Here is a 14112-nt window from a genome sequence, read left to right on the forward strand (position 1 = left end):
AACATACAGTTATGACAATATGGCCTTTAACGCCCCATTGGCGCGAGGGCTTATCGCTTGGATGCTTGGTTGGTTGGTTGGTTGCAAGTTTGATGTGGCACATATGCGCTTTAACCCTTTGTTAGCCACTTAAGTGTTCAACAACCCAATAAAAAGAAATTTTACCACTCTTTACATATCTCCGTCAACATTAGAGAACTCTGTGTATGCATTTTCTCTCCCTACTTTCAGTCTTCAATTACTCTTTGCATTTCGATTATTCAGCTATACACATCTGAGAGAAGTTACGATGCCGTTGTTGGCTGTTTGATTTGTTACATTATCGTTCCCCATTATTAATTCCTTGGGGAGCGCAAGGAGGGTTATACACATAGACCTCAAGAAGTGGGTTAAATGTTATTAGGGGACTACTAGTCACTAATTGAAATAAAATACCGAAGATCGAGCATCCTTCATGGGACGGTAATATAATTTCTCTGTCTATAATTGACAGATGCTACGAGCTCCTGTAAGATGAGAGCCTAAATTCCTGTGAAAAACTCTTCAGCATACTACAGGGGTTGAAACTAAAGCTTATTATGTGGATGTGACTTCCTGGCATGGTCACCTGGCTTACGCAGACAACACAGAAGTAATGTCAGTCAACTAAGTAGATTACAAATAGCAGCAGTTGTGGAGTGCAATCAGATTTTGTCATAAGGAAGCACTAAACGTTTTCCAGCACATGACTCCTATTGAAGTACATCCACAAGAAATGACGGCTTGCTTGATAAGAAGGTCCATGAGCTAAATTGTGGATAGGAAGCCGCCTGTCTCTCCTCCGGCACGTGCAAGCTGGACTTTGGTATTGGGGTAAGTATTTATTACGAGAAACTTGATGGCGTCATTGCGTCTAAGAAACTACAGGAGCATCTTCCAAGCGGAAGTGTCAAGTGTTTTTGCGTAGTCAACAAGATCTTAAGAAATATATTTATGAATAGAAAGGAAGGTCCAATATATTCCCAGAACCAGGCAGGCAATATGGGTAATATCTTCTTCTATGACCACATCCAAGCTAGTTAGGAAGTGTAAGATAGAATTGCGTTGCTTAACTCGATTGTTATCTGTCTTGTTTCGTCATAGGAATCAGAGATCGGATGTATAGCTAAATAGTATAGCATGAATCCCTGTCTAAATGAACTCTTAGCGGTAGCACAGAGATGCAAGAAATAATACAGGGATAATAAAAATACCAAAAATCCTATGCACTTGGCTCTAAGAGCCTGTGATATGAAAGCTCTGGGTATATTGATACCGATATGTCCATTCGTTAATACCAAAAGTTTGCCAGTAACCAGAAATCGAGGTAGCAATACCACAGTACGATTTGAGAGGAAGATTTGTTCGCGGAAGAAACACCTCAAAGCAAATTGGCGGCTGTTTTTCGCATAAATCTGGTTATGTCGCCACTGTACCACTACAGAAATTTAAAACAGTCAACTCTGAGTCTCCCGGGAGCCGCCGTAGCCGAATGGGTTGGGGCGTGACTACCATTCGGAACTCAGAGAGAAGGTTCGAATCTCGGTGAAACACCAAAATGAGGAAAACGTTTTTTCGTTAGCGCTCGCCCCTCGGCAGTCAATGGAAACCTCCAAGTGTACTTCTGCCATGAAAAAGCTCCTCACAAAAAAAATTATCTGCCGTTTAGAGTCGGCTTGAAACTGTAGGGGTCTCCATTAGTGGAACAACATCAAGACGCACACCACAAATAGGAGGAGGAGCTCGGTCAAACACACAGGAGGAGTTAAGCTCCAATTATATATATATATATATATACTCGTATATATAACTCTGAGTTGTACACAATAATTTTTTACTACAAGTTTTTGGAGAATTAACGAAAACCAACCACCGAAGACGAATCGTCCTTCATCAAGACACTGCGAGCTCTCACATATCGGCTCACACGAGAGAGATTTTGAGCACTCAAAATATCGAATTAATAGGTCATCCGCTTTACAGCCCTGATTTGGCACCTAATGATTTATTTTTGCTCCTGAACATGAACAATAAAAAAATAAGAGGTCAACGATTTTCAATGCCTGAAGAAGCCTTAAACGCCTTATTTTGGAGGTATTCATTTCTGAGTATGAAAAATTGCTTTGAAAATTGGTTCAAGCGGATGCAGAACTACATATATTGACTTCCAAGAAGAATATTTTGAGACTTTACAATTTGCGTTTAAAATCAAAAACGTTATCATGAGCCAATTACTGCTTTCTGTAATGTTCCCGGTGAACTTTTAACGTTCAGCAACCTTTTTCCTTCCACAGCAAATTTGAATTGACTTAAAACAAACTAGATTATCAACTTGTTAGACTTCTATTTGCTTTTGCTAATGAAATCTTGGATTTGCTAAGAATTTTTGGTACATATTCCTGCTTTTGAGGGAGGATTCTTGCTTAGGCACTTGATTTTCATTGCTTGCTGGTGCTGGCTACTTTTCGTATCAAATTAATAATATTATTTTTAAAATCGTTTGGTTTCTTACAGAATTGTCAACCTATGAAATACGAAAGTAAAGGGTTTTCCAATAAGAGGTGTTATTTTGATATTCAAAGAAAAATGCTATTTTTTAATATGAATGATCGGATGTTTATTTCATTATATAGAGGAAAGTGTGCCGTTAGTAGTGAAAAATAACATCAGGCAAATGACCACCACGACCACGCTTACAGGAAAATATCCTTTTCATGAAATTTTCCATAACCGAATTGCAAAGTGGCTGCCCATGCCCTCGATAGCCTCACGAATTCCATGTTTGAGGTCTTGAATCGACCCTGGGCCATTGGCGTAGACCTTCTCTATCACGTGGCCCCAAAGGAAAAAGTCACAAGATGTTAAATCAAAAGATCTCGGTGGCCAATAGTGATCTCCTCTTCAAAAGATAACACGGTCCGGAAACTTTTCCCATAAAAGATCAATGGTTTCGTAGCTTGTGTGGCACGTAGCGCCGTCTTGTTGAAAATGAACGTTGTCCAGATCAATACCATCCAATTCCGTTCATAAAAAATCGTCAATCATCTCTCGACAGCGCAATCCATTCATTCATATACCTGTTATTGGAAACCCCTTTAGATATTTCCAATCAGATAATGAGTCAAAAAATTTTTATGATTCATAAAACTAGAAGGCAGCGTGTTTGCGAACTCATCAATTCATCACAAACGAATTTTCCTGCAGGGTATCTACGTGCAAAGCCCACCATCATATGTATATATGTATGTATGTATACACACATACACCTTCACGTAGCTAAGTTAATGGCTGCAGTTAAAGTGCCGGTCGATCGGTCGTTGCGATGGAGGCGTCTCAGTGCACCGTTTTAATGTGGTTTATTGACTTTTCGAGTGCTTCTTTTCCTGCTCAACGTTTTTTGCTTCTTGGCGCTGGTATCTTCTTGGCCCAAGCTGTCTGCGGATACCGGTACTTAAGAAGTGCTGCCGACAACGTTTTGTCGAGTGAGACTCTGATGACTCTTTTACCTACTTATGTGCGTACATACATACATACATACATGCATACGAGCATATTGACAAACAGATTTTAAAAAGCAAACAATTCCAAGAGTGAGAAAAAATTCCGCAAGTTAACGACATTTGTTGGAATTACTTGCATTACAGCAGCCATTTTATCAATATTAGTTTTGCATTATCTTTCGCTACTCAGCCTAAGGGGAAATGAACTGCCCGGCAGCTGGCTTTAATATCTAATTGCACAAATAAATAAATTAATCGTGTTTGTGTTTCTTGCACTGCGCTTGACTAATTTAAATGATTGCTAATGGCAGCTTATTAAAGCTGATGGGCAAAGCCACAAGTGAAATTTTCAAATTTGGATACATCGAAAAAGATGTATGTATGTATGTAAAAAGAGCAGCACTAAGTGCCTCAAAGTTCTATTAATTATCTACGTCAATCGTTGGCCGCAAGAGAGTCGCAAAAAATCTTAATGACTTTTTGTGAAAAGTGACAACGTTGTATAAAAAAAAAAACAAAAAAAAAAAGATGTGATGGTACCATAGCAGTGAAGTTTCGGCTGCCTTTTAGAGTCACTTTTACAATTCAAAATGAAGTCAATAAATCGATTTATAAATAGTTGCCAAGTTTTATGAATGTGGGAAAATGGTTTGCTGCTCGTGAAGGCAACTGTTAGAGTCTAACGGATGTATCATAGATTGTTGTTTTGTAAAATTTGCATTTGCCCCTTTGCATAAGTCAATTCATTCGAATAACTTTGATTTTTAAGTTGTTGTGTTAAGTAAATTATTTGCATTTAAGTAGTTTATTTATGCAAATTTCTAGCACCGAAATCTGCTTCTATATATTAATGTAAATTAAGAATAATTGCTTTAGGCAAAAACGCGAGAGCCTCAAAACGAAATTTAAAAAATCTTTAATAAAAAAATAAAGAAATATTTAGGCATATTTTTCTTTAGTTATTAGTTAATCGCCGTGGCCGAAAGGGTTGGTGCGTGATTGCCATTCGGTAGCCTCGGGTTGGAAACTCACAGCAGTCATGAAAAATCAAGTGATAGATGCTAACACGAAGGGCATCTAAAGATATATAGTATTAGGTATTTTGGGCCGCCGAAGTCGAAAGACCTGGTACGTGACTGACATTCGCAAGTGTACAGGTTCGAAACCTCGTGTAAAAAACAGCAAATTGATAAAAAAAAGGTTTTTCTACTAGAGGTGCATGAAACACCAAAATGAAGAAAACGATTTTTCTAAAAGCGGTTGCTTCTCGGCAGTCAATGGCAAGTTTTCGAGTGTATTTCGGCCATGAAAAAGCTTCTCGTAAGCAAACATAGAAGGAGATTGGCTAAACACCTAACAAAAAGTTATATATTAGTATAACAGGTGGCGGAAAATTAATCATCCGATTTCGTTTTCCAATAAATGTCTACTAATTCAAAAGAAAACAGATTTTGAGTGGTGGAAATCTTTATTTTGACCTTTGATTAGTATGGCGTAAGGCCAACGTGGTATTTATCCCCAAAATGGGCAAGAGGGACCTCGAATTTCTTAAATCGTGCAGACCAATTAGTCTTACTTCTTTCCTCCTAAAAATTATGGAAAGATGAGTGGATACTAGAGAGAAGCTGGGAGTAGAAACACCACTGTATCGATCTCAATTTGTATATAATAAAGGAAAATCCACGGAAGGAGCACTTAACTATGTTGTAATAAGGATAGAAAAGGCGCTAAATTCTAGGCGAATTGCTTTATGTGTATTTAAGATATTGAAGGCGCCTTTGATAAACAGTGTATCGCTCTATAGAAAGAACTCTTCTTAATAGGAAATCCGATACACCAACTATAGGGTGGGAAAAAACGATGCTTGGCGGCATTATTAGCTCAACTAACTCAAGAATTAACTCAACTCTAGCGACTGAAACTGTCTCAGTTAAGGCAATGAAAGGCTGCCCACAGGAAGCTGTTTTCTGGTTTTTAGTTATTGATGATCTCCTAATAATAAATCTATAGAAGACAAGCTTTGAAGCTATTAGATATGCTGCGATCTAACGGTCATTGTTTGAGACAAGTTTGGAGGTACAATTTCTAATATTATAAGCCAAGCGCTGATCTGCATACCAGACTGGTGTCTTCAATCCTAGCAAGACAATCATTGCTCCGTTTACTAGCATATCAAAGTGGGACCTTGGTACAATAATTTTAGAAGGAATTGCTATGAGCTATTCCAACGAAGTAAAATATCTAAATGTGATCTTAGATAAATGTCTAAATAGGAACTCTCACCTCGGAACGGTGATAGAAAAAGTCACTAGAGCAATGTGGTACTGCCGAAGCCTTTATGACAGAACATGGGGCCTAGACTTCAAAATGATTCATTGGATGCATGCAATGATGATTAGACCGCTCATCACGTACACCTTCCTTGTTTGGTGGACGAAAGACAAACAATTAACCACTAAAAAACTGCTTGGTAGTTTTGAAAGACAAGCCTGCTTGGCAATAACTGATGGATGGAGAGCTATTCCACTGTTGCTATAGATGCGATAGTAGGATTATTTCCACTGCATATTTTCCGCAAAAATTGTGCAGTCAGGAGTGCAATAAAAATGCAAATCTTACTTGTGAAATATGTTCCTGACTTTGGTCATACAAGTATCATAACAGAGATACTGGGTTAGAATATAATCTGTTCATTAATAGACTATGTATATGATTCCAAAATGTGTTTTTAACCGTAGGTTTGAAATCATAATCTCAGATGCGATGAATGGGAACTGGGAGGATCTTGGGACGTACCAGAAGTCTCGATATAGTCTCGCATTGACGATTTGAAAATAAATACTGGAATCGGTGCGGGAATCTGTCATCCAAAGACGGAAGTCTCCGAAACAATGAACAAATAGTATAGCGAATTTCAGGCTGAAATTCAAGCAATTTCAATCAGTGCGATAATAAATCATATGAGATGCAACAAGGGGGCACACATAGTTATACTAGTATAATCGGACAGTCAAGCTGCACAAACACCACAAGCTTCTCATTCTGTGCTATCGAACCTAACGTACGAATGCCTTAACAACCTAAACCAACTTAGTGCAACAAACAAAATTGTACTTTGCCGTGTTCCGGGTCACGCTGGTATAAAAGGTAATGAAATTGCTGATGAACTGGATAGGGCGATGTCATCGCGGCAGAAGCTAAATGAGGAGAGAATACATACTCAAAGAATTATTCACAGCCACAGAAGAACTACGTCAAGCCAAAGGCCTTTTACCTACAATAGGAAAATGCTTAATATGCGTAAAGTAGATATCAGGACCTCTTTTCGGTCTGTTAATGTCTCTAAAATTCGGATTGGAAATGAGACTGGGTGTAGACTCTGTCCGAAGAAAGATGAAACTACAAGTGGCACAAAATTAATCACCCTATCGGAATATTTATATTTTTTTCAAATGGCGTCGAACGTCAATCATATTTGAGACTTGTGAACTAGACACCTGCAGTATAAAAACAAACAAGCAGACAACCGACAGAGTGCGTAAAGGGCAAAATAAATATTTCCATCACTTAATCATTTACATAGTAAAAAGTTATTCAGAAATAAAATAATGGTTGGCCGCCGTAGCCGAATGGGTTGGTGCATGACTACCATTCGGAATTCAGAGGGAACGTAGGTTCGGATCTCGGTAAAACACCAGAATTAAGGAAAAGTTTTTTCTAATAGCGGTCGCCCCTCTAACTAGGGCAGGCAATGGAAAATCTCCGCGTGTATTTCTGCAATGAAAAAGCTCCTCATAAAAACATCTGCCGTTCGGAGTCGGCTTGAAACTGTTGGTCCCTCCATTTGTGGAACATCAAGACGCACGCCACAAATAGGAGGAGGAACTCGGCCAAATACACAAAAAGGGTGTATGCGCCAATTATATAATATATATAATGTTGCGCCACCCTGTAGAATTCAATGAGCTACAAAAGCGCTTATCGAAAATAGTTCTAAAAAAATCTAATAACTTTTGATGATTTTCTATTAAATTTTCATATACTTTTTTCCAAAAGTTTGAGACTTTGGTTTCGACTCTATTTTTTTTTATAATAAGTGCGTGAAAAAAGTAAACATTGCAACAAATAGTTGTACGATTTTAAGTGCCCATCACTCAATAATTGTTTAACACGCAAGAAAACACTAAACAGTGAAATAACAAAAACAAAAAAACAGAAAAACGCGGTAAATTCTGCAGGATGTCTGCCACGCAACTTACCGTTTTCTTTCCAACACCATTTGTGTTGTTGCTGCCATTGTGACCATTTGTAGCGGACGTTGACATTTTGCCACCATTCAACTCTTTGCCCTCCATGTCGTCATAAAACTCAAGCTGAGCTGCTGCCGCTGCTGCTTCTTCTGCTTGCAATTGATCAGCTTGCAGTTGCTCTTCTTCTTGTGGCTGCTGCTGTTGTTGATGTTGCTGCTGCTGCTGCTGCTGCGTCTGTTGCACGTTTTGGCTCGTGTTGGCGGTCGTACGTTCACATTCTGTAGGCATTTCAAGTTCAGCTAAAAATACTTGCCGGGCTATGCGTTTTTCCTGACTTGAATTTTACTTTGTTTTGCTTTTGCTTGCAATTGTTCTTGGTATTTTTATTTCCCTTTTCGTTTGTTTTTCTGCATGTGCAACATCATAAAAATCACGTCGCGTGCCACAAAACACAAACAAATTTCGATTTACTTCTTTCGATAATTTGAGTTGTATGTACTATAGTTTTTCACGCTTATTTAAAATTGAAAAGAATCTTATTTCTTTATTTTTTGTTGTTGGGATTTTGGTATATATTTTCCTTTTTCTCTTTGGCACGTGCTTTTTACAAAATCCAACGTTTTTAATATTTATTTTTTCTAAATTATCTTTGATTTCCTTCTCTTTTCCGGGGTGTCAAGTTTTCGATTACCGCCACTGTTGCCGGAGCTTGACTGCGTTGCGTTTTCAACTGGCCGCTTATGCACGTCTCGTTGTTTACTCAGCTGTGGTATGCTTGCTTGTTTTTGTTGTTAACTTACATAGTATTGTTTGTGCTGCATTTAGCTACGATTTTCAATATCTGTGAATGATAAGAGAAAAACGAAAAGGTGAGTGCTTAAATTATCGAACAGATTGTACGGTAGATATGTGAGGATATCTTACATAAAAAATTGTATGTTTTTATTAATACAAATTTGTTTAATTTTTCAGCTGCATTTGTAGTTACTTTATTGCAAACATGGCTATGCGCCCGTATAAATCGCTCAAAGGCGGAAATCATTTAATAAATACAAAGTATCGCTAGTTGGTGTGGGCGTACCACATAAATAGGCCGAAAAGGGCCAGAAAGTAAAAGAAACATCAATCGCCATCAAAAGAAGTGCGTGTTAAATTTCTAATAAAATGCTTTTTAATGCCAATCATGGCTCATGTGCATACGTAGGCAGGCAGTGGAGTATCAGCGACAAGCTTTTATAGCCGATATTTATTCCGAACTATCAAAAACAAAAACGAACAAAAAATAAAAACAAACAAAAAAACAGAAATGGTCAAAGCTGTATTTTAGCGCTTAGACATTTTAATGACTTAATTACTATTAGAGAGGCACTAAAAAGAGTGAAAAATAGTATTTTCTGTGGAATTAAATTTGCGATTGTAAAACTTGGCAAAAGTGCCGTTGGTCTAATCATTAGGCCCTATTGCCGTATGCTACTATGGGTATTGCTTTGAAAATTTGTTAGAAAGTTAAATTAATGTATGTATGTAGATATGTATGAGTATATATGTATGTATGCAAGTTTATGTTTATGTTTTCTATTTATGAGTAATGGATTTTTGAGTAACTGAAACTTACATAAAGGTTTGAAAAAGATCACTTTTCAAATGCGTATTTTTTTGTTTTTTTTTCCAAGTGACCAGTTTTGAACATTAATCTACTTTGTAGCTTGCATAGAAATGGACAATAGTTATAAATAACAACAAATTAAGTGTTAATGGAAAATACCCTACAAACTATTTTTGATTTATCGTCCAAGTGGGTCTGCCCTTTGGCAAGCATTCAACCTAAGCTAAGCTGGTAGTGAGAATCACAGCCAAGCCGCGCTTATGGCCTTAGATAGCCCCCCAACCATTTCAAGGGTAGTCGAGTCCTGTAAATCCAGGCTGAACTATGTCGGTAGAAATAATAGCCTGATGCTAACATGGGTTCTGGGACACGTGGGTATAGCGGGTAAGGAGATCTATGACTCTTTAGCCAGAATGGGCTCTGAGGCCTACTTCCTTGACCCGGAGCCTGTTTAGCCACTCCTTTCTGTAGCCATCAAAGCTACGGTTAGCAAACGGGTCACTCTAACTCACAAGCGAGTTTGATAGGCTGAGAGAGGCCGCAGATGGACTAAACTAATGTTACATGTCATGTCCGACTGACTATCGCAAATTCTGATACGCATATGCAAATACAAATACGTGAATTTATATATGTACATAAGCGCATATACATACATATATACGCTCACTTAAGTAGGGGAGAGCAAGATGTCGAACGTTGCCGTTCGTTTGCTTTGTTTGCTTTGTCGTTCGTTCCGCGCTTTCGCTTGCAGTTCATTCAATGCAATGAGCAAGGTAACGGCAATGAGCAAGGTAACGACATATGAGCAAGGTAACACTAATGAGTAAGGTAACGACATATGAGCAAGGTAACGACACATTTTTTCGTGCGTGCAGCCTGTTAAATCGAATTATAAGACGTTATCACGTCAAAAAAAATAAAAAAAGGAGTAGTGGATTTGATGTCGCACAATTAACGAAACTAGTCGCTTAAGAAGCCCCGATGACCCCTCGGCCATATCTGATCTATCTTTGGCGATAAGAAGTATACAACATGCACTGGTGTTGGTCTAGCGCTCTCTGACTAAAACCCATCTGCCCGCAGACAGTTCGTAGGTAGCAATTCCACTTTACTCTGCCTTTATTGGGAATTTTTTCGCAAGAAGTCATATTCAAATTATTTTATAGTAAAATTTGTACTCGTATGTAGAAAACCAAAGAGTCCGACTGACTGCCCTTCAAATTAGCTCAACTGTTTCATCTTAATCCGCCTATCATTGAATTAATTAACCCTATCTGATGAATTGCAATTAATTGGCGGCATATTTCAACAATCCAATTCTTCGTAACACTACTCAGTGCAAAGCAGCCGCACTCGTAACTGCAGAAGGAGGATACCAAAAATAAATAAAGAAGTGGCCGACAGTACGTGGAAGCAAATAAATGACACATTGTTGCATGAGAGTTTGATGACAGACACAAACACGACTCCCGACGCATGCAAGTACATTCATTTACATCTGTATGTGTGATAAAGTATGTGGAACTGTAAGCATTTGAATAAGTTTACTATGAAACAAGCAATTAATAATTAATTAAGATGAAATAACATAAATTCATTTTTAATTAGCGAGGAGTGACAACAACGAACAACAAAAATATGTTAAAACAGCAGGGGGCAAGTTAACTATTTTCAAGTCAACAAACTGCGTGGTGCGACCAAATAGAGATGTTAAGCTCCATATGCACCCAGCAAGAAAATCTACCCACTGCTGCGGTGCACTTAAAAATTCGGATTCTTGTCTGAAGAAAGTCAAGCCACACTCAATCAGTGACATCCTTGAGTGACATGAGCTGTAAATAAGCAGGAAAAAGATAGAGGCCATGCGTTGTATGTTTTCTACCAATTCCAACACCAATACGCAGATCGCAGATTCTGCTAGATGGCAGCCCGCTAAACGAGATCGCCATGTTTAAGTAGCTGGGCTCTACTATAACAAGTACCGGAGTAGTTAATGAAGACGGAATGGAAAATCCTAACCGGCGGTGGATTGAGTATGACCAGCAGGATAAGCAAAGATGAAAAATTCACTGTCCGAAAGGTATTGGAGTAGAATCTTCTTGTGAGTACCTGGTAGATCAAGGGAAACTTGGAGGCGAACAGTCGAAAGGGAAGATAGAAACATCAGGTATAGCTGGAGCGAATGAAAATACATTGCCAAGAATCGCACAAGATGGCGTACAGGCCGCCCACAGTCGCAGTCCCGCAGTCGATTATACGTAACCGGAACGACCCGGATATATGTCCGACCAAGGACGGTCACTTTAGCAGTGTTCCCTGTATATGTATGAGGAATGTTTATGCTGCTACAACCACAACAACATGGCGTGTATGCGTGCTTGATGCTCTATTTGCCACAAAGCACTGAGGACCGGAAGAGTTATGCGACAGATGGCAGAAAGGCGAAATATTATATATAAAATGGCTGTGTGCCCCACTCCGTTATATGGAGCCGAATGCTGGCCTCTAAAAAGGCTACACGAGAGAAAACTTCAAACGGCAGAAATTAAAATGCTCATACGGTCAACATCGGTCACAACGCTGGAAAAAGTATCAAATCGATACGTTGGTGGAAGGTTTCAAATTGTGTCAATTGAGCAAAAAATGCAAGCAAACCATTTTAACTGCTGTGGCCATGTCCAGAGAAAGCAAATAAAGTTCTAGACATTATTACCGTGCCGAGCCCAACATACATGGACGAAGTAGTTGAAAAGCGAAACCTGCGAATTTGAAGGCCGAGACGAGCCAAGATCGAAAAATCTAACGATTACGAATCAGGAGAGCTGACCCCAAATGAAACGCCATGAATGCAAGGAAGAAGAAGTTTGATACATGTCGCATCGTTTTTGTTTTTTTTTTTTGTACAAACAACTAGCCAGGTCTCTGAGATGACCTAGATACTATGAATTTTACACCCACTACAACCCCTTAAAAATAAGTAAAGAATTGGCGCTTACACCCTTTTTGCGTGTTTGGCTGAGCACCTCCTCTTATTTGTGGTGCGTGTCTTGATGTTGTTCCACAAATGGAGGGACCTACAGTCCAACAGTTTTATGCCGACTCTGAATGGCAAATGTTTTTTATGAGCAGCTTTTTCATGGCCGAAAAACACTCAGGGGTTTGCTATTGCCTGCCAAGGGGCGACTGCTTTTGGGAAAAACTTTTTCTATCGCTTGGTGTTGCATGCCCGAAGTGCAATTACTTCCTGGAAAACTGCATTTTAATATAATGAAAATGTTGAACTTTTTTTGAACAATTCATCATTGGCACTTGCTGAAAGTATTCTGCTGTATTCTCAAGCATCATTGTTCCGAAGATTTTCATTAAGAATTGAACACATATTAGTACAGTTCCATTTGAAGCAGTTTGTTAAAAAATTCAAATACTTTTTAACTCATGAAGTTCCAGCTCATAGCGGCACTAAGCAGCGGCAGTTAGAATGCAAACTTAAACAGACATTTTTCGCAGTAGTTCAGGTTTTCACTGTGCGCCTGGAGGACAACCGCTCTCAAAAACCCTTTTTAAGGTTAACCTGGCTTGACCAAGTCATATCTGACCTGAAAAAGCTACGAGTTAGGAACTGGAAGTCTATTGTTATGAACCGTGCAGATTGGAAGAGGATTGTAGATGACGCTAAAGCTCACCCTGAGCTGTAATCGCCACTTGATTATGAGTTCAGATTTTCCTGCGTGCATATCTTTGGTGCATACATAATTATGATCCTCTGAGGTCTTTGAGAAATTTACGCAAATTTAAAATTTGTTGCTCTTAGCAAATCAATCAGGTTCTTCCACATACAAAATGTAGTCCCTAACATAGAGAAAGTGCTAAGTAAACTTAAGTTGCTTCAACAGAAGTCCAAAGTTTATGCACAGAGAGCGCGCGTTGCGTCTTGTAAACGATAGCTGTGCGACAGCAGCTACTTGCATATAATTTCCGCTGGACTCCTTGCTGACATCTGAGAAGTGCGGCCAGCGAAGTACGTAATGATGAAACGACAGTTTTTTCAATAAAATCTATTCGCTACTCTTTCTTGAGAAAGGCAATTGACTTTCGGTCGCGTTCGCTTGTAGTTGGTGACTGCTGTTGGTGGCGTTAATTGTATTTTTTATTGTGCGTGATGGGGTGGTAATAGTAGACGATCTGGTCACATTACAGAGCATTCACATTCCCGCTGCAACGCCCTGTTTCAGCAGCGCCCCTGCTCTCTGTTGATGCCGAACAATGCCAACTCATTTTCTTAATAAGTTTGACCTGCATAACACCAAAGACGTTGGGAGGTGGCGGCAGAAGGCCTATGCTATACTACTTGCATTGCAACAACACTCCACCACAGCCACTGCAGCAACTTCAATTTTAGCGTACAACAACAGCAATAAAGCATTAGCTAATAATAATGACCACACACGCACTTCATTGCATTCATTGCAATGGTGAAAATGTTGAACTTTTTTTGAGCAATTCATCATTGCTGTTGGTGTTGCTGTTGTGGGTCTTTATATGCTTTGAAGTTTTATTGAATGCATGCAGTTAATGTGAATTCAAATGGAAAATTATTGAAAAATAAAGTGTCTGAAATATGTGGTCGAGGTGCAATTGGAATTTGTCTCGGTAAGCGGATACCTTGCTTTACTTTTTGTTCAGATTTACAGCCATGAACTGCATAGGAGATTTTTTGTGTGTAAAAATGAGTGTG

At 38.9% G+C, this 14112-nt stretch overlaps 1 protein-coding gene across 10 annotated transcripts in view; it reads right to left on the minus strand.

Annotated features, from left to right (window-relative positions):
• Window positions 1-14112, minus strand: part of LOC128864919 (uncharacterized) — a 145098-nt gene that overhangs the window by 52140 nt on the left and 78846 nt on the right. For all 10 annotated transcript variants that reach the window (XM_054104749.1, XM_054104722.1, XM_054104705.1 and 7 more), the window contains one exon: window positions 7778-8609. In XM_054104749.1, the coding sequence (XP_053960724.1) occupies window positions 7778-8056 (279 nt within the window). In that variant the 5' untranslated portion in view covers window positions 8057-8609. The remainder of the gene's footprint in view (window positions 1-7777; window positions 8610-14112) is intronic.

The sequence above is a fragment of the Anastrepha ludens genome, chromosome 2 (genome assembly GCF_028408465.1).
Source record: "Anastrepha ludens isolate Willacy chromosome 2, idAnaLude1.1, whole genome shotgun sequence".
Classification (NCBI taxonomy): Eukaryota; Metazoa; Arthropoda; class Insecta; order Diptera; family Tephritidae; genus Anastrepha; species Anastrepha ludens.